Raw genomic sequence first — 21487 nt, 5'->3', positions numbered from 1 at the left:
CCGGGGAAGAAAATTAAAATAACATTAAATGTAATGTATATATACGAATATATATATACATATATATATATATATATATATATATATATATATAATATATATATAATAATAAAAAAATAAAAAAAAAATAATATATATATATATATATATATATATATATATATATATATATATATATATATATATATATATATATATACGTATATTATTATTATTATTATTTTTTTTTTTTTACGCAGCAAATAGTGCCCATTGTGGTAGTGATGCTAGCGATGATAAAAGCGTGGTAGTAATGCTAACACTGTGGTAGTAATGCTAATGGTAGTAGCCATAATTGAAAGGGAGTCATGCTAACACAAAAAATCTCAAATATATTGGTAAATGAGATCAAAGTTTACAAGTTTATAAGTTTTTGTTAAAAGCAATTTTATTTTTAACATATTGTTACACAAGGTTTATGTATAAATTCAGTATATTTGCTACATGCACAAACCGCACTTTCTGAACATGTAAGGATATTTAAATATATATATATATATATATATATATATATATATATATATATATATATATATATATATATATATATATATATATAAACTAGCGTGGCGTTGGTTGGTTATTGGGTTGAAGCCCCAGTGGGCGGAGCTTAGTTCAGTGGAGAAGTCATATGGTGAAGTAACCTCCAGCAGCAGGTTAGTGTACAAGTACAGTGTTACAAGTTACAAGTACAGTGTATAGTGTACTTTACTCTTTCCCGCTGATGTTGGTGGATCAGTGACTGGGACGTCTCCGGTCTGGACTGAAGGAGCTCTGTGGAAAATATAATTTTGCCTGAGGAACACAGCTCGGTACAGCACCGCCATATGCTACCCTGATCCACTGTGACCCACGGCGTTATTTATACCCCCAGCCCACGCGAAGTGTTGGGACGCTCTGCGGTGTGTGCTCAGTGTTTGTGTGCGCAGTGTGTGTGTGTGTGTGTGTGTGTGTGTGTGTGTGTGTGTGTGTGTGTTTAAGTGAAAGTGAAACCGGGCTACTTATGTTATTTTGCTGAACGGAAAGGAAGCTGTCGTAGTCACAGGCCGTGCTTCAGATGACTGGAGTCTGTGTATTTCCTAAAATATGTGTAAATCACCGGCAGGCAGACCCAGTGTTGGTATTTCTGGACATGCGGGCATCATCTCTCCTCCTCCTCACCTTCATCTTCACCGCGGCTGAGTACCCCCTCCACATCTTCGGGGTAAACGGTGAGTACCCTGATAGCCAAGAACATTAAATAAACGTTTTTTTTTGCATTACAACTTTGAATGTTGTTGATTGAAAAACAACTCTTATCCAACCTTTGTTTAACATTACCTAATATATTCATTAGTTTGTGTTGCGAATATGACATTGAATCAACGTTCATTTAAAGGTTTAAAGTGGTTGGGCTGAGCTCTTCTACACTCTGGTGATAGCAAAGAACATAAATAACCTTTATTATTTGGATGTATTACACCTTGTATTGATGGTGGGGCACATTTAGCATTTCCTAATAGGCACCAGTTAGTGTTTAGATTATGCCATTGAATAAACTTTTATTAAAAGGTTTTTAGGGATTTTAGTGGGGCTCTTCTACACTCTTGTTGTAGCAAAGAACATTGATTAAACATCATTTTAAGTTGCATTGAGTTCATGTATCTCCTAGTGTTGATGAGGGGAAAACAACTTTATTTAACATGGCCTAATATTCACTGGTTAGTTTTGCAAGTCTGACATTGAATCAACGTTCATTTAAAGGTTTTAAGTGGTTGGGCTGAGCTCTTCTACACTCTGATGATAGCAAAGAACATAAATAAACTTTATTATTTAGATGTATTACATATTTTCTTGATGGTGATGGGGGGGGAAAAAAGCACATTTATTAGCATTTCCTAATAGGCTCCAGTTAGTGTTCAAATTATGCCATTGAATAAACTTTTATTAAAAGGTTTTTAGGGATTTTAGTGAGGCTCTTCTACACTCTTGTGGTAGCAAAGAACATTGATTTAAACATCATTTTAAGTTGCATTGAGTTATTGTATCTTCTAGTGTTGATGAGGGGAAAACAACTTTATTTAACATGGCCTAATATTCACTGGTTAGTTTTGCAATCTGACATTGAATCAACGTTTATTTAAATGGTTTGAGTGGTTTTGGCTCTCCTACATTCCCCTGATAGCAGAGAATATTAAATGTTATTTGTTGGATGCATTACATCTTTTAATGTTGATGATGGAAAAACAACATGTATGTATTTCATGTAAGTAAAGTTTAATACAAACCATACATATAAAACCATGACATTTGAATCAGTGTTGAATAACAGTAAAATCAATGTGCACAAATAAATCTACTCTGACGTCGGAGATCTGCGCTGTTTTACTGCACTGATTCAACGTCCTTTGGCTATTCTGGTAATATTTAATCTCTGTTTATTCCTATATATGGCTTGGTAGATGAAGCTATTTAAGATATTGAAGCTGTGGAGCAGTGGAACTGTTCTGTGGAATGATGGGGCTTCTTCCAATGCTTTTAAGAGGACTTGGGAATGTAGGTGGGGTGGTGATCCTTTAACATCCTGAGCTCACTCATTTTTGCTCTTGTCAGAAATTGCAATATAATCCTAACAGCAATGCGTTGAATAAAAATCTAGCAGAAAGCCTTTTACCCTGGACAGTAGAGATTGTTACTCCTACAAAAACAGTATAAATACTATTTTAATACCCTTGATTTCAGAAGAAACAATAAACAAGCATGGAGTGTGAGACTTTAGTAAGTCGAACTGGGGCAAGAGTTTCAGGGAGTTTAGAGCGTCTATGTTTTTCTTAAAATAAAAATATCAAATTATGACACAACATATAAATAATGCAAACATTACATTACGTTACATTTGGCATACGCTTTTGTCCAAAGCAACTTACAATAGTGACAACACAAACAAAGACAATACACACCCCACACTAATCCCATACACAAAATGAATTCAATTTCTTTTTCACTCAAAATTTTTCAAACACTATCCCATAATACCAAAAGCGAAAAGGTTTGTTACTATGCAATAGGGTTGTGCCGATGGACTATATCATCGGCCACGCCCAATTTTTTTTTTTTTTCAGAAACATGCACATAATTTTGTTACTCGCCCCTTAAAAAATGTACAAAATAAAATAAATTATTTAATTTCTATTATTATTAGAAAAATAACAAACGAAAATAAACCCAAAATGTTGACCAAAATATAATCTAACGAATTTCAAAACATAGAAACGAAAAATGTTAAAATGGTATTAATATAACATAATATAATATAACAGCTGGATCAAACAGTTTAGCGTCAGTCATAAGGAATGCCCGCGCGGCATTGCGATAAAAGAAAAAAAAAACATTTTAATAAATAAGGTCCTATCAAGTGATGTAAAATATATGGTATTAAGAGGTATTAAATTCACATATTTATTGATATTTAATCAAGAGAAATCAGGCAAAATGCGCCATGCCTCGCTGTGCTGCGCTTTCTCTCTCTCTACCCTCCCTCCCTCCCTCCCGCAGCGCGGAGCTGAATTCGGCGCGAGGCTAAAAATAATATCAACTAAACTCAGTTTAGTTAAATAAATTCAGGTGAGTGGGGACCTGTAAAGTTAATCAAATATTGTCAAATACAAAGGATAGGTTGAGGTTTTGGTGAGCTGTTTCAATTATTTGAAACTGAAACTGATATTATTCTGCACACTATAAGAAAGCATATGCAAATGTATATAAAAAAAACATATGGAGACCCCATAGAGCTATTCTAGGTTGTGTAAAAAGAGATATAATATGGGCCTTTTAACTTAACAAGGAAAAAATATATAGTTTTACATCATTTGCATACAATTTAAGTGTTTGCCCCTTCATGATTTTCTTTTTTTTTTTTTGCATGTTTGCCCCCTTATAAATGTTTCAGATCATTAAATAAATTTAAATATTAGTCAAAGACAAAACAAGTAAACACAAAATGCAATTTCTCTAGTTTTTGCAGTTTCAGTTACCCCAAGAGCACTGCAACCAAGAGGTCACAAAAAAACTCCAACAACATGCACAGAACTGCAGGCCTCACTTGCCTCAGTTAAGGTCAACATTAATGACTCCATCATAAGAAAGAGACTAGGCAAAAATGGCCTGCATGTCAGAATGCCAAGATCAAAATAACTTAGCCGAAAAACATCAAGGCTTGTCTTAATTGTGCCAGGAAACATCTTGATGATTCACAAGAATATTGGGAAAATACTCTGTGGACTGACAAAACAAAAAAGTTGAACTTCTTGGAAGGTTGCATTACATCTAGTGCATTTTAGAAAAAGAACATCATACAAAACAGTAAAACATGATGGTGGTAGTGTGATGGTCTGGGGCTGCTTTGCTGCTTCAAGACCTGGCAGACTTGCTGTGATGAATGAAACAATAAATTCCACCCCCTACCAAAAAATAATGAAGCAGAATGTCCGTCCCTCTGTTTGTCACCTCAAGCTAAAATAAGCTTGGGTTCTGCAGCAGGACAATGATCTAAAACACACCAGCAGGACACACCACCTCTGGATGGCTAAAGAAAAAACAAAGCAAATACTTTGGAGTGGCCTAATCAAAGTCCTGACCTGAATCCTATTGAGATGATGTGGCATGACCTTAAAATGCGGTTCATACTCGAAAACCCTCCAATGTGGTTAAATTCTATTTTCTGTAAAGATGAGTGGGCCAACATTCTTCCACAGTGCTCTAAAAGACGCATTGCACATTACTGCAAATGCAGTTGTTGCTGCTAAGGGTGGACCAACCAATTTTAGTTTTAGTTAGTTTTAAGGGGCAAACACTTTTCACACAGTGCCATGTAGTTTTGGATTTTTTTTATTCCTTAATAATAAAAACTTAAAAAACAAATTAAAAGTCAACATTTTTTTGGTTTACTTGTATTATCTTTTACAAATATTTGAATTACTTAAAAAATAGGAATCATGAAGAGTTTTCACACGACTGCATATATACACTTCGTTTAGTGTGGTGCAATTACTAATTAACCATGAAGCCACACAGGAATTTGGGATCTGCATATTTGTATAAGGAACAACATTCTAATTCAACACTGTTGAATCGCTTCTACCCTGCAGCTTTTACTGAAAAGGTACACTGTCTGGTGGTTCCTCACATACACAAATATTTTTAATGGCAAAGAGAAGTGGCTTCCTGTAGTGTTTTGCTTAGATAAAAAAGAAGGAACACAGGAAAAAAACTGGAGCCCAAAATAATGATCCACAGACAAAACAAAGGAAGACCTGTTAAACCAACACAACTGCCCTCATTAGAATAGATTAACAACACTTTAAAATTTTTACATTTAAGAGTAGGAAAATACACTACACTATTTTGCCAAAAGTATTCACAGCCAGCATTGTGTTTGGAGATGTATGACCTGTATGGAGCTGCACAGCCTTGGAAACCCAATCCATGAAGTTTTCAGTGTTCTACTGTTCATAAACTAATCTGAAGGCCATGTGAAGTTTTTAGCACTTGATTGACTGCAGAAATGTGTTGACCTGTGTGCACTATGGGCCTTTGCATAGTTGTTTTTGTTCCCAGTCACTTCCCCTATGTTATAATAGCGCTGACAGTTCACTGTGGAATATTTAATAGTGTAAGTCTAGTAGTGTACCTCTAGTGTTTGTTTAAGCAGTCTGCTTCCTACATACTTGTTTTTTTACACCTGTGACCATGGAAGTAGTTAAAACCTGAGTTCTGTGATTTGTATGGCTGAGGGAATACCTTTGCCAATATATTGTGTGTGTGTGTGTGTGTGTGTGTGTATATATATACAGTACAGGCCAAAAGTTTGGAAACACCTTTTCATTCAATGCGGTTTCTTTATTTTCATGACTGTTTACATTGTAGATTCTCACTGACGGCATCAAAACTATGAATGAACAATGTGGAGTTTTATGTACTTCACAAAAAATGACCTGGCCTCCACAGTCACCGGACCTGAACCCAATCCAGATGGTTTGGGGTGAGTTGGACCGCAGAGTGAAGGCAAAGGTGCCAACAAGTGCTAATAAACACCTCTGGGAACTCCTTCCTTCAAGGCTGTTGGAAAACCATTTCAGGTGACTACTTCTTGAAGCTCATTGAGAGAATGATGCCAAGAGTGTGCAAAGCAGTAATCAGAGAAAAGGGTGGCTGTTTTGAAGAAACTAGAATATAATTTAGTTTTTTGTTGTTATTTCACCTTTTTTTTGTTACATACATAACTCCACATGTGTTCATTCATAGTTTTGATGCCTTCAGTGAGAATCTACTATGTAAATAGTCATGAAAATAAAATAAAAAAACTCCTTGAAAAAGAGAAGGTGTGTTTAAACTTTTGTTAAACTTTAGCTATATTGTATTGTAGTGTCTGCAGTGTACATAGCTATGTATGTATGTTTGTATGTATTCACCTCTAGTGGACGCTTTTATCCATGAATTTTATCCATATCCCTCTCTTTCTATTTCTTGGATCATTTTTGAGAAGAAAGAATAGCAATACCTTTTCTGTCATCTGATCCTATTGTGTGGAATATCTCACATATTTAACATCAGTTAAGATTTTTTTAATCGTGTAGTGTAAGCCAGGCATTATTATTATTAATACTCTTTCTCTGATTCTGAAAGGATCTGCTGCTCAAGAGTTTGCGATGGGCCTACCCTGAGAGTGCCTTATGTAGGTCAGGTCAGTTTGGGAATATAGGCTCAACCCCAGTTTGGAATGGTTGATATTTATTGGCTGGATCTGAGCTCAGTGTTGTGAAATTTGTTCTGCAGCCAGCTAAATGCAGAGCACCACGGGTAATTGTTTTTTTATGGACACAGTTAATAATTCTAGGTCATGAATCACTAAGTCTGCTAGACAATATAAACCAGCTGTGTTTGCTTAGCACATATTCAGCATGTTACTCAATGACATATTGACTTTTCAGGTGGCTTCTTCTTGTGTTTGGTAATAGCTATTGGGAGATGTGCTAGTGGATAGGGGTGGGTGATATTGACCTAAAATAATAATATAACATTATTAAAGCGTTACCATGTACAGCCACAGGCTGAACTGTCCTAGAACTTTAGAGCTGAAAGGGTAAGTTTGGGCAAGTGGACATAGTTATGCATGCATATAATTAGTGCTGCACAATATTGTTTTTTTTTTTTGTTTTTTTTTGCAGTTACAGACTCTAGACTATTTGCACTGGTGTACTAAATATTAATTGGCTTTCATGCTACAGGTTAGTGCTGGATGAATGTATTTTTTGGTCAAAACCATATCATTTCAGTATCTAAATTAACACTATATATATATATATGAGACTGTATATCTGTATATATAATAATACTGTATATCTCTGACAACCCTTGACCAATTTATTTATAGTTTGATATACTTTTATTAGCCTAAAACAAATAATTTATAGGCTATTAAGTAAAATTTTAATTAAAATATCTAAATTCTCTTTATATTTGCATCTTTGCTTTAGCATTTTTAAGGGGTTTAGGCAGAACTGGTATATTTTATTAATATCGAGCAACACATTTCAGCTATTAATGAAAAATGCCTTAAGAGTGCAGTTACTCTAAGATATTTTTACATTAATAGCTGAGAAGGGCTGCCTTATATTGATAAAATATACCAGGTCTCCCTAAAACCCTTAAAAATAAGATGCAAATATAAAGCTAATTTAGATATTTTACCAGATTTTTTATTAAAATTTCAATTGATAGCGGTTCGAATCCTGTTCATTAAGCTTGCCATCCAGAGCCCTGAGAGAGCACAATTGGCCTTGCTCTTTCTGGGTGTGTAGATTGCGCTCTCTCACTCCAATATGAGGCATCTGGGAGCTGATGTATCAGATCGAGTCGCTGCACTTTCCTCAGAGTGCACTGTGATGCTACTGGGCCATGCTGCATCAGCAGCAGTTCAAAAAGAGGAGCTAGCTGACTTTATCTGTATCGGAGGAGGCATGTACTAGTCTTCACCCTCCTAGTGTTGAGGCATCACTAGTGATAGGGGGAGTCCTGTTTTTGAACCACATGAAGACTTCAGTCCAGAGTTCTCTGGTCGAACGACTTTTTCCTCCATCGAACAGCAAAATTTCACACCACAGAATTCACACCATTAGAAATTGTTTGCACTCTAGAGCCCTTAATAGTTTTTTTATTCTTTAGTATTTTACATTGCTAAAATTAAATAAAAAGTAGTATAGGAATTTCCACAAGAACACACTAAAAGTCCAAAATGTCACAATTAGGGGTGGGACAAAATATTGTAATATCAATATTGTAATATACAGTGCCCTCAAAAAGTATTGGAACAGTGAGGGCAATCCCTACTCACTATTTCTGCTGCAGAATGAAAACCTTTGGGTTTCACATTAAAAGATACATATGAGATAAATTATTTCAACTTTTATTTGCATATTGATATTGCACAGTTCAGACCCTTTGTCTGATTCCACCCATTTTTCTTATGAGGAAAAGTATTGGAACATGTGACTGTCAGATGTGTTTTGTTGTAAGTCTGTATCCTGATACACTGATTATTTAAACATCGAATAGCACTGAATGTCTATAATCAGTTTCAGATTTGGGTTTTGCCTGTGCAGACGGTGCATTTATAGTTAGAAGAGTAAACAACATGAAAACCACAGAGCTGTCTATAGATGCGAAACAAGCCACTGTGAAGCTGAGAGAAGATGGAAAATCTATCAGAGCCATTGCACAACTGTTTGGAATGCCCTGAAGAAGAAAGTTGTGACTGGTTTACTACCTTGAACAGGTAGATCAAAGAAAATGGCAGCAGTTAATGACAGAAACATTTGTGAGTGCTGTAAAGAAAGTTAAAGAAACTGTTTGTGACATCAGCGAGAAGCTCCAAAGTGCAGGATTAAAGGTTTTACAAACTACTGTTCGTAGAAGAGTTCGACAAAAACTCTACTATACAACTAAAAACAAAACAATTATACAACAAAACACACATAAAGCCTCACAGGAATTGGCAAAACAAATAAATCAATAATAATCATAAATAATCATATATTAATATTGATCAAGCATTTCAATTCTGGGAAGAGGTGATATGAATGAGTGCATAGCAGTTTTAAAGGACCCAGTTCAATATTGATTGGGTATTTGGGGACTTCATATGTGTATAAGGGGTACAAAGGGGTAGAGGAGTAAAGCAGGGAGAGAGTTGAGCATCCTTTCAGTCTGGTAGATAGAACTGATTTCACTTGCTAAGGTATAATGTTTTGCAGTGAGCTTGAGGATTTTTCTTTAGATAATCTTAAGATCAGTACAGTGGTTGAACACAGTCTGGCTTTGAAAACTAAACATCTGTGGTGAGACCGCCTATTTTCTCAGCATTAGTGCGGTAAGAAGGTTCTGGCAAGTCTAGCGCTTTTCTTTTTTCTAACACTTTGATGTTTTTGAACAGTGTGTTATTTGTTGGTGTCTTTACTGGAATTAAAATATTGTGGTTGGCTTTTGTTCACCTTAGGCAGACAGATCCAATTAACATGCTTAGAGATTACAAATCTGCCTACAATAAGTACAGCAGGTTTTTCTGCAGTTTCTTTTACCAAAACAATCAAGGGCCCTATCGTACACCCTGTCAACTGTCAATTTTTATGCCTTGCGCACGCGTCCTTTAAATAGCAATTGACGTTTGGAATATATTATATAGTACTCAGCTCTCTCATTCAGTACCTGGAGTGACCGTCCCTCCAGTAGTGTCTACCTGGGTTTAGTACCTGGCTCTCTCATTCATTGCCTGGAGCGGCCGTCCCTCCAGTGGTGTCTACCCGGGTTTAGTACCCGGCTCTCTCATTCAGTGCCTGGAGCGGCCGTCCCTCCAGTGGTGTCTACCCGGGTTTAGTACCTGGCTCTCTCATTCTGTGCCTGGAGCGGCCATCCCTCCAGTGGTGTCTACCCGGGTTTAGTACCCGGCTCTCTCTTTCAGTGCCTGGAGCGGCCGGCTCTCCAGCAGTGTCTGCCCGTGTTTAGTGCCCGGCTCTCTCGTTTAATGCCTGGAGCGAAGACCCTCCGGTGCTGTCTGCCCGGGTTTAGTGCCCGGAGCAACCGGCTCTCTCGTTTAGCGTCTGGGGCGACCAGCTCTCTCATTTAGCGTCTGGAGCGACCGGCGCTGAGCGAGGTAGCCGGTAACTCCGGGAACTAAACCCGGGCTGTAAATTTGAGAGAAAACATAAACACCCGAGAGGAGAAAAATGAAGCTCGAGAGCGATATTTTGTTCAGTGCGCACACAATTCCCTTTTTTTGCTCGCGAGCTTCACATTTGCACCCGCGAGACGTTTTACATACGCAAAATGTTAAAACAAGCTGGTTAATTTTTTTCACCCCCTGACTTTTGACATTGATGTGACACCATACACACTATCGATACACATCAATGCACAATTTTCTGGTATTTTTTCCAAACATGAGGCTAACCAGATTATATGAAGCAGTAAGTGACACTAGTAAAGATGTCTACATCAACATGAGCAAGGGTGTCACCATGTTTTCCTTTTAATTTACAGTAAGCTTAGATTTTCAATATCATGGCCTCCATCCACATGGTTGGGCACATGCTTGTAAATGCATGTGTTGAAAGCTGTGCACCTCAGTTCAGCACAGTTTTGCACAGATATTTTCTGTTACAGCTGAATTCACGCTTTTAATCCCAATAAAAACGCTCTTATTTACCTTTAAAAAGCCATTTAAAGCCTGATTAAATGGCAGATTACTGGTGTTGCTGTTTTCCTCTGGTTTTTAGTGCTCGGTGCTCAGCATTTGATCGGTACACTGACCTGTGGGATTTGTGAGCAGGGTCTCCTGTACTGAGTGTGGATGTGATTTCTGCTAAAGTTCCTTGTCTGTGCGCATTGAGAATTCCACAGCAAGAAGCCACAAGTCACTTTTTCCCAGTACACGTGTGACGCTGTGGATGGAGGAATGTTAAATACTTACACAGCTTTAGAAATGGGACATCCTATTTGTCTATTTGCAAGCATTATCAGACCTCGCTCTAACTCCCATAATTCCCATCACTTTACCATTAGCACACAGGCCAGTGTTCAATTTTACTCACAAGAAAACACCACACAGAAAGGTGTGAATCTTCCCAAGCTGCCCCTTGAGGTAACTCTTCATAATTAAAAGTCTCATGACTTTTGGCATGTCAGTATTCTGTGCTGTCTGTGCTGTAATTTATGGCATACAGCACCAAATACCTTTAAGCTGCATCATTTCCAGATGCATATCTAATACCAGAGTCACTGCGAGTAAATTTACGACTTAGACAAACCTGTTCACAAATTCAGCAACAGGTATTCCTAGATGATGATGTTACCTTAAGAGCTATATTACACTGATCCAGTATTACCTCCTTGTTTATACACTCATTTTACAATAATTGTTACATTTATTTTTTAATTCCATTGATTGCATACCTTATTATGCTCCTTTCACCTTGTTCTTTAGTGCTCAGCACTCCAAACGACCACCACAGAGCTGCTATTATTTAACCCATAAGAGACTTGCTGAAGCATGAGATTATAACCACCCTTTCTTTTCTACACCCATTGTCCATTTTTCCAGCCTCACTGATCATACAGGACCTTTTGTAGTTCTATAATTACACAGCAGCTATTATTTGTGTAGTGGATCGTTCAGTCTCAACACTGCAGTGACTGTTCGGTCATGAAGGTGCCAAGTAGATCAGATACAGCAGTGCTGCTGGAGTTTTTAAACACTGTGTTCTTCACTTACTGTTCTCCACTCTATTACACAGTCCTACTTCTAGCTGCTCCACCTTGTAGATAAAGTAAAGTCAGAGATAGAAGCTCTAAACCTCCTTCCTGCACATGTTGTGTTGACAATCCTCTAGCCCTTCATTAGTGGTTACATGAAACTGCCCACAGGAATATGCACACATGACGCTGTTGGTAGAATATTCTCCTGTAGCAGTGACACTGACATTTAATGGATTGTGAGCATGAATAGGCACATTTAATAGTAGTTACAGGGACTTTTTGACACAGCTCCGATGCTTAGTGTAGTTACTTTAATATACAGAGATTACAAAATATTACTGACTTGGATGTGTGTCATCCTAATTATGAAACCTTGTTCACTGCCAGAAGAGATAAAAATTATCATATATAATGTCTTAAATTTTAAAATGTTTTTTTTTTTTAACATTTTACAGTACTTAACCAGAAAAATATTTTTGCTAAAAAAAAAAAAAAAATCTAAATATGTATAATATATGTACTAAAATTAATAAATAAAACTGACTAACCATAAAATATTGTGTTACGAATGTAGAAACATTTTCTCATATTTTACACTAAACTGTTAATGCAGATTAGTGGTAGTGGGCCTCGAGTGTTCTATTGCTTTTATACAAGAGTTTTTCTTTTTTTTTACAAAATGAATAAAGAAAATAAATCAAAGAACTTTAAGAAATTCAGAATAAATATGCTTTAATATGGACTGTGCCTTCCGCCAAAAAGTAGTTCCACAACAACTGTAACAGAACTGAAACTTGACTGTGTATTAACAGTGTATGGTTCAGGCAGACTAACACCACGAAAGTTAGCTTGAACGCAAAATTTGGAATAAGCGAAGATGGTGAATGTTATGACCGTGAAATAGCGCTAGTACTCTTCTGCTCCGTGGAGTCGTCTTCAGTTGAAAGCTGAGCATTTTTTGAACATTTCTGCCTGTTTTGCTGAGTGGTGTTGGTTAGCATGCCGGCTGGACTGTGGTTAGGTTAGCGTAGCTTGCTTTAGCTCAGCATTAACTTAGCTTAGCCTAGCCTGGCTGGTAAAGTTATCGTTCTGGCTGTGAGACGGAATTAGCCAAGCGATTTTCCTTCTTTTTTTTCCACAAAAAACATGCCAGCACTGCGGGCGAGTGTGCCGTGGTTGGGCGCTAGCCTGTGCTAAGCTAACGCTGCTGCTGGTGCCGCTGGAGGTGATGATTCAAAACTGTACTGTGTATATACGCTGTTACTCGGCAACACGTCGGCGGAGTGATACAAGTTTAGTGTGAAAAGGCCGTGATGTTATCAAAAATATCAGCATGGCTAGAACACTTCTCAACCAATCAGATTGTGAGGTCGGAACTAACTGTTGTATAAAGGTCCAATATTCTCACACAGTTGCTGCTGATTTAGCGGTGTGGGTGTTGGAACTGTTAATAGCATGTCTAATAGCATTCCACACATTTTCAATCAGGGAAAGATCTGGCTGGGAGATGAGGCTGGCCATCTCATAGTATCATAGTATCTGTGTATTCAGGGCAGGTTCCTAAGATGGCAGCAGTATGTGGATGTGCATCATCGTGCTTGAATTAGGGCTGCACGATATTGGAAAAATTGTTCATTGTTTAAACCAGTTTTTTTTTATTTGCATTATATATCACAATATTAAACAATGCAGGACCTGTGATGTCACCAGCCCCTCCCCCACCCACGCTTTGTCTCGTTACAGAGATCCAGACTGACCAAGAGCTGAGTCAGCGCTTTAGAGTCAGCCAAGCACTCAAAATGAGATTAAATAGCAAAACAACAATAATTGGCCCTTTAATTGGGCATTTAAATGGCCTTTTAAAAGGTAAATAAGAGCGTTTTTTTCTGGGATTAAAAGCATTGTTTCAGCTATATCTGAAAATATCTGCCCGCAACTGGGCTGGACTGAGGTGCACAGCTTTCGATAAGCTGTCTGCCGCTGCTTTTAAAGCACGTGTCCATTGCGATAACGATGCTTAAACCTTCAGAGAAGGGGTGACAAGAAATGCATGCAAAAAATTACATCATTTTTATTCAGGAAATATATATCATAGCTATTGTAAGTGTAAGAATTTATTTTATAAATTAACTAAAATACAAAACAGCAACTAATTCAAAGCATTAGTCTGTGTTTTTTAGTTGCTACAGGACTCTTATCTGACTGACAGCGGTTTTAACCAATGAAAGCTTTTTTAAAATGGCTTCTGCCCCCACGTGTCTGCGTGGACACTTCTCCTGATTTTGAGAAGGGTTTAGGAATGACTCTATTAGCAGAGTTGAAGGACAGTCTAACCAATCAGATTCATGATTTTTTTTTACTACGGGGGCGGGGCCATGGCTGTGTAACCCCTTCTCAGCTCTGTGTTGAAGGTGTTACGCATTGCTTAGTCATAAACGGAGCTCATGCTGGATTAGTTCAATAGTTACATAACTATCATGGAATTGCAACTGTAAATCAGACAGAGATTGTGTTATATTATATTATATATATTGTCCTTTAATGTGAAACTAATTCACAGTAATGGCCGCCTGACTGATGAGTTTTTGTGTGTACCTAATGTTTTGGTTGCCCTGGTGTACTATAGACATACAAATGAGTGATCTTTGTTGAACGGTTGTACTTGTAGGCAAATTAAGCATTAATTGTTGTCTATTGTATATTTTTGTAGTTTGTAGCTGTTGTATTTGTGGGCTGTTGATGTGTATTAAGTTAATATAACTAAGTCAAGACAAAGAATATATAGTTATTGTAATATTTATCTATGTGTCGGTCGGTCGGCCGGCGGCGGGGAGTGGGTGGTGTTGGTGGGCTGTGGTCTGGTGGGGTGGTTGCAGAAGGGGTACCTACTATGTTCACTGCACGCCACTGCTTAAATGATATATCGTCCATCCCTAGTTTGAATAGCGCACTAGAGTGTGCATTCAGAAAAGGTTGCATGCTTAACCCACTGGTTGCAGGACCTCATGATTGCAATGCTGGCCTTGCTTTGGCCTTGTATGAAATTGCACCTTACAGATATGACAACAAACCCCTGATCTTTGTGCTGACGACACAGCCTTCCTTCTGGATGTGGCTGTTTTTTTGTGACAAAGAGCTGCAGCATGTTAGGGTCTTCACATCTTCTGTATCTCTGCGGTTTTGTGCCGTTCATGTAGAGACCTGACTGTAGCCTTCTACTGTTCCGCTGATGAGGGCAAAACACCAAAAGACCTCATACCATAGACATGTTCTCACGGATTATTTCACAATATCCTGTGAAATCTTTATGCAGCTGTGTCACAAGATTTATTGCTCTCTGGGCTTCAGTAAACATTTCTAGGAATAAATGTTCAGCCACCTGCTGATATATATGATATATATATATATATATATATAGATGCTTTGTTGTGTTTAACTCACATTTAACGGAAGTGTTTACTATAGTATCTTTTAAATTCTCCTTTATGTAACCCTAATACACTGACATGCCAAAATATCATAGGGGGCAGCATTATGTAAATTGATCATATCTCATGATCACTGGCTTGGGAATGCCCATACCTGTATAAGTTGTGAGGTGTTATCTCATGAGTGAGGATGAATACTAGTCCCTTGGCTTTTAACATTACTCAAATCTGTAGTGTTGTGTACCATTAATACATGATAGAAGCTATTACCACCCACAGTGGACAGTAGAGCTTAGATCAGGCCCAAAAATACCAGCCCAACCCGGCCCGAGCCCCGTGCACGAGCCTGACCCAACCTGCCCTATAAACTGTTTTTGTGAGCCTGAGCCTGATTTAATTAAACATTTTTTAGTAAGTAGAGCGTTAACAATGCAGCACTGCAGAAGACCTATTATTTAATTGTTTATTAAGAACCAATGTCTGTCTACTGTCCCTGTCTACTGCAGTATACTTAACATGCAAAACACATAAAACAATAGGGTTATGCACTGTACACTCATTAAACTGAAATAGACTAAGAAAAATAACCTAATTTACAATGGCTTTCACCTACTCTAATATAATTAACTATGTTTAAGAATATAAAATACGTTCTGAACAAACAATTTTTTTTTTATTTTAAACATATAGCCTTAGTGCGAACACATAAAACAGCAAAAAGGCTATGCAAGGAGAAGCCGAGGAGCTCACGTGTGCAGTGCTCACTGCAGTTCCAGATCTGCATGATTTTAACATTCTAACTTGTGCAACATTTTTTTTTTAAACACAGTTGGATTTGATACTTTGCTATATTGTGATTTTTCATGCCATAGCTTTTAGGGGTGTCACGATTTTGATATTTCATCGAATATATATCGATATATCTCGAGTCTCGATGTCAAAAAGAGGATCGACGCTCGCTACGCAAATGGCGCAGCGCACTGTAGCCGCATTGTGAATCTCCAGAGAATGTGGACATTCTCATCTTCGTAAAGAAAAACTTAAAAATATATAAAAATAACAGTTGTTTTTGTCTAGCCTCAAATATGTTAATAGTTTTGGTACGTTAAGGAGCATCTTTCTCTCAGATAAAGTTAATAATATATCTTTGTCAAAGCAAAAAAAATTGTCATTCTCAAGTCTTATTTTTCATGTTTCACTGTTATAGTAGGATAGAGTTCAGTTTGTTCTATAGAACATAGAGCTCTAATTGTTCTATTGTTTTGTACATCACTGTTCCTGTATTTTTTTATTATTTATTTTAATAGTGCACACTGCTGCTACCAAAAAAGCCACTAGATGGCATTAAATATATATCTTAATTAAATTATTTAAATTTGACCATTAGTGCCTAATGTGGTGTATTACAGCATTACTTATATCGAGCCCACCTTTTGAAATAAGCCTCTCTGCTGTAAAAAAAAAAAGAAATAAAGAAAATTGAGAATCGAATCGTGACCCTAAAATCGGAAATAAAATCAAATCAAGGATTTAGAGAATCGTGACAGCCCTAATAGCTTTATATAAAATAAAAATAACATAAAAAAACGTAGCATGAAGTTCGGGTCGTGCCTCGGGTCGGGTCAGGTTCGGGCAGAGAATCTAAGCTCTAGTGGACAGTGCAGTGGATGGTAATGATTGTGACCGGCAGTTTCTGGCTAGAATTGTCCATATTAGTAAGTGACTCCACCCACATTACTTTGGGCTTGTTGTTGTATATCCTCAACACAAAGCCTAATTCTAAACCTAACCTGTTGTCTTACAAATAAAGGTGTTTAGGCTAAGTCTTAACTTCACCGTTCTTGAGAATCTTGATTGTTTGCTATATGGATGACTTACTCCAATCTGCCAAAACATTAACACCACCTGCCTAATATTGTTTTGGTTACGTTTGTGGCGTGTACTTGCATTAATTGCATTAATTGGCTTTTTAATGCCCTCCACCACACCCAAAAGAACTTAAATAAACATAAATACGCCCCAGTGGGGCTCTAGAGTTCAATATATAACTTAAAGTTTGTCTCTTAGGTTCGTGCGGCCTCAGCTCACAGCTCCCCAGTCAAAAGTCCTCTCGAGTGTGGGCTGAGGCAAAGGTTTTTATACCTGTCCCAGCTGACTGCTTAATTAGTCCTGATGCGGACCAGCTGGGACAGATAGGGCTGTACGTTCAGGCGTGGGGTTGACCCACGGCTCCCCCACCTCCTCACGCCACAATATTCAACTATCTTGCTGGTTATGCTGGTTGACTAAGTCAGTCATGTTGGTCATTTTCTTACCAAACAGTGTTTGGTTAGTTCTTAGAACATTCAATTTGTCGAGTTTGTTTTTCGGGTGTTCTTAGACTGCTTTATATTTAACATTTTAAGTGATCTGGTAATGTTGCTGCAACGTCACTAGTGTCACCAGTTTTAATTTTTAGTTTTGGGAATTTAACTTTTAATGTGTTTAAAATGTTAATATTGGTTTAGCTGGGAATGTCATGTGCAATGTTTGGTGTGGTCAAGTGGATAACACCACTAAGTCCTAGTCAGCTACCATATCATGTGGAAGACTGAGGTTCAGTTTCCAGTCTGGGTGAATGGTATGCTGTGCTACACCAATAAGAGTCCTTAGGCAAGACGTCTAACACTGCATCTAGTACCCACCTCTGCAATAGGATTAACTGTGTAACTGTTGCTTTGGAAAAGAGCATCAGCTAAATGCTGCAAATGTTCATGTGTGTGCTTCTGGATGTCGTGGACAATATATGGTCCCCCTGTCTGACTCAAACCCAACCAGAGCAGCTGTTGGATGTTTTAATGAGCCTTGTGAGAAAGCAGCTCTATCTTTATATAATAAAAATGATCCGATCTTTGACTACAAAACCAGGATTCTTCTAATCACTGATCCCATTACCTTGATCGACCTTTGAAAGTCAACATAACAGCTCAATCACATTAATGGAATCTCCTCGGAAACTCGCACACGCGCAAACATCAATTAAAGCCTCGCCTGGCTAGAGTTACTGGTCACTAATGGACTTCCTGCTGTTTTATTGTGGCTGAAGAACTGGAGAAGTATCTGTAAATCAGAAACAACAGAGGGATGGGCTGTGCTCTCACCATTTCTGCACCAGAAAACACTCCACCCTGTCAGTATGGTCTCCCCTGAGAGGAACACAATGTAAAATATGCGTGGGCTATACTCTCTGTTACGCAGTTTGTCTTATCTACATATTGTACAACATGTAAAAAAAAATCCTGTAGGCAGCTGGTCACACCAGTTCTGATTTAGTTGTTTCAGCATTCCTGCAGTCTGCATTTTAACACAAGCTGTACACTCACAATAATGGTTGAAATATAAAAAATAAATATAGATATATCACACATGAAGTATCACAATGTTTTACAGTTTTTAAAAACACTGCATAGACAGGGGTGCACGATATGGACAAAATAGCATAAAATAATACTTTCGTATGGTCAAAAATCAAACATGTTCATACACAGTCCAGTCAGATTATTATACCCACCTTTTTATACTCATTGCCCAGTTTATTAGCTCCACTGACTGTACAGGGACTTTGTAGCTATAGCTACAAATTACAGAATGTTTTTCTGCTTACTTTATGATTCTCCTTTCACCCTGTTCTGTAATGCTCAGGACCCCACAGGCTAGACCACCACAGAGCAGCTATTATTATCAGGGTCATTATTCTCAGCCCTGCAGTGACACTGATTATCGTGGTGGTGGTGTATGAAGTGTTTGTATGTTTTAGTGTGCGTGCTGGTATGAGTGTATCAGATACAGCAGTGCTGCTGGAGTTTTTAAACACCTCAGTGTCACTGCTGGACTGAGAATAGCACACCAACCAGAAATATCTGGGCAACTGCATACTGTGGGCAGCATACTGTTTCAACTTGTAAAGATTGATTTACATTGCAGAAAACTGGAGTTTTACTAACTTACTAATCCCAGCACTTTAGAGACAAACCTCCAGGTCTGTACACAGACATTAAGAAATTAAGAAATTATGAAATTAAAATGTTCAAAAACTTATTTGTGAATTGCATTCAGAAAGTCAAACTTTAGCCTCATTAGCACATTATTCACTCCATTCACATGTTGAAACGTAGGCAAGGCTGGGGGGCATGCTCAAAAAACGGAAATTCAGGCATCTTAGTTACTTACTAACTTAGTGACCGTAGTAAAATACCTTGTAGTTCGGCTTACGGGCAAATAATGTGGACACAGCTTCCTTCTTCAATTTTCTTATTCTATCCAGTATCTTTAAGAAACACTCTTTTATATATTGTTCTGAACTTACTTTTGTGTCCACATTAATGTGCTATACCAAATCATACATTAAATTAATGTTAACACGACCATTAATTGCCAAATACAGTCCAGCTAAGACCAGGCTCCCCACAATATGAATTAAGCTAAGCAGGCTACTCTAAAGACCTATGGCTTGACAAACACGTGTTTTGAGGCTAAACCGAGAAAATAATCAGTTTAATAATAATAATAAAAATAATAATAAAAATAAAGTGTTAAACCAGTCATAGCCGGAGAACCAGGTTTAGCTAGCTTGCTCTCTGTGTTAACGTTCATCTGGCTAGATTGGCTGGTTGGGTAATATTAATATGGCTAGCCTTAGCTAGCTAGCTAGCACGGTAACACACATCTCAAACTGAAATGGCAATTTCTACTGATTTTGTAAATGTATTCAAGGTGAAGTATAGAGGATCTTTGTGAAAACCATGGAAGGTCTGACCAGCAGTAAGGCGGCATTGCTAGTACCCAGCGGTCCAATGCTACTTCCATACCCCACATACCCCCTCGTTTTGGTAGATGATGGTGACAAAGGTAATTAAAGCGTTAAAGGTACATTCTGTTGGAAATGAGAGCGAGTGTGTGAAATGGCTCCAGCAGTCCAATTTCAAAACGTCACAGAGTTGTCTGCTCCTCCCACCCCTCCCCAGACACGAAGCTTATTCGGGTTGCCAAATTGGGGAGGCTCAATCTACAGAATTCAGTGCAAGACAAGTTTAATAACTTCTATCATGGCAAGCAACGAAGAATCATATTGTGGCGTGGAAGAGGAAGGAAGACCCGTGAGACTCATGCTGAATGCTCAACAGCTCCTTTATTTAACTGGTTTGCCACTCACTTACAGTCTTTAACAAGACTAGGAGAGCTAAAAACCATTCCCACAGAGCTAAATAGCCCAAAGGCCACCATCCCAGCTGTGTGTCTCCCAGATGGCAGATCCAGAGTGGTGCCCACCCTCTCTGCATAACCCCTCCCAAGGGAGATGCCCCACCCCTGTCATCCTCGCACACAGGAGAACAGAAACATGCCTGCAGGCAGCCACACACACAACCCAGAGCCGCCACATAGCCCCCCTCCCAAGGGTCAGCCGTCCCGGCGACCCCACCAACCCAACACAAACCCAGTGTACAACAGAACATTTTTTTTTTTTTTTTTTTTTACAATCAGTCGCAAACAAAGTCATTAAGGCGGGCGGGCGGCCTCCGTGCCCGCGGCAGCCTGGAGGGGCCGGGCACGGCACCGCCTGCCAGCGGCTCCGAAGAGCCAATGCCGGCAGGCTCCGCACCACCGTCCACAGTGTCCGACAGTCTCGGCCTATAGAGGGCCAGCCTATCACGGTGCACAATCATAGTGCGTCTGCCCCACCGGATCTTATACACCTCCCCCAGCCTGGACAGCACCAAGCACGGACCCACCCAGGCCGACTGGAGCTTCGGGCACAGTCCCTTCTTCCGCTGAGGGTTATATAGCAAAACCCTCGCCCCCACCGCCAACGGGTCCCCAAAGCAGCGCGTGATGTACGCACGCTTCTGCTTCTGTCCGGCAGCAGACTGGTTGGAGCGCGCTAGATGGTGTGCTAATTCCAGCGAAGACATAAGGTCCGAGACAAAAGTGGGCGTGTCCAAAGCGTACCCGCCCCCGTCAGGAGGCGCCCCAAAAGCCAGGGAGACCGGCGTCCTCAGTTTGCGCCCGAACATAAGCAGAGCCGGCGTGAATCCCGTCGTCTCCTGCACAGCGGAGCGACAGGCCAGCAGCACTACCGGCAGGTGCCTGTCCCAGTCATGCTGGTTCTTGTCCGACACCATGGCCAACTGCGCCGCCAGCGTGCAGTTAAAACGTTCCACCAGTTCGTCACTCTGCGGATGAAGGGGCGTCGTCCT

At 38.9% G+C, this 21487-nt stretch overlaps 1 protein-coding gene across 3 annotated transcripts in view; it reads left to right on the top strand.

Moving 5' to 3' along the window:
- The first annotated feature begins 652 nt into the window (after positions 1 to 652).
- The window catches only part of il15ra (interleukin 15 receptor subunit alpha), a 42247-nt gene continuing 21412 nt past the window's right edge, over positions 653 to 21487 (top strand). The window contains exons 1-2 of one of the 3 annotated variants that reach the window (XM_022671378.2): positions 653 to 695; positions 1145 to 1250. In XM_022671378.2, coding sequence (XP_022527099.1) covers positions 1172 to 1250 — 79 coding nt within the window. In that variant the 5' untranslated portion in view covers positions 653 to 695; positions 1145 to 1171. The other 2 variants (XM_022671377.2, XM_022671375.2) reach the window with 2 other exon arrangements.

The sequence above is a fragment of the Astyanax mexicanus genome, chromosome 2, assembly GCF_023375975.1.
Source record: "Astyanax mexicanus isolate ESR-SI-001 chromosome 2, AstMex3_surface, whole genome shotgun sequence".
NCBI classification, from domain to species: domain Eukaryota; kingdom Metazoa; phylum Chordata; class Actinopteri; order Characiformes; family Acestrorhamphidae; genus Astyanax; species Astyanax mexicanus.
This window is presented reverse-complemented; position numbering and strand designations above follow the sequence as displayed.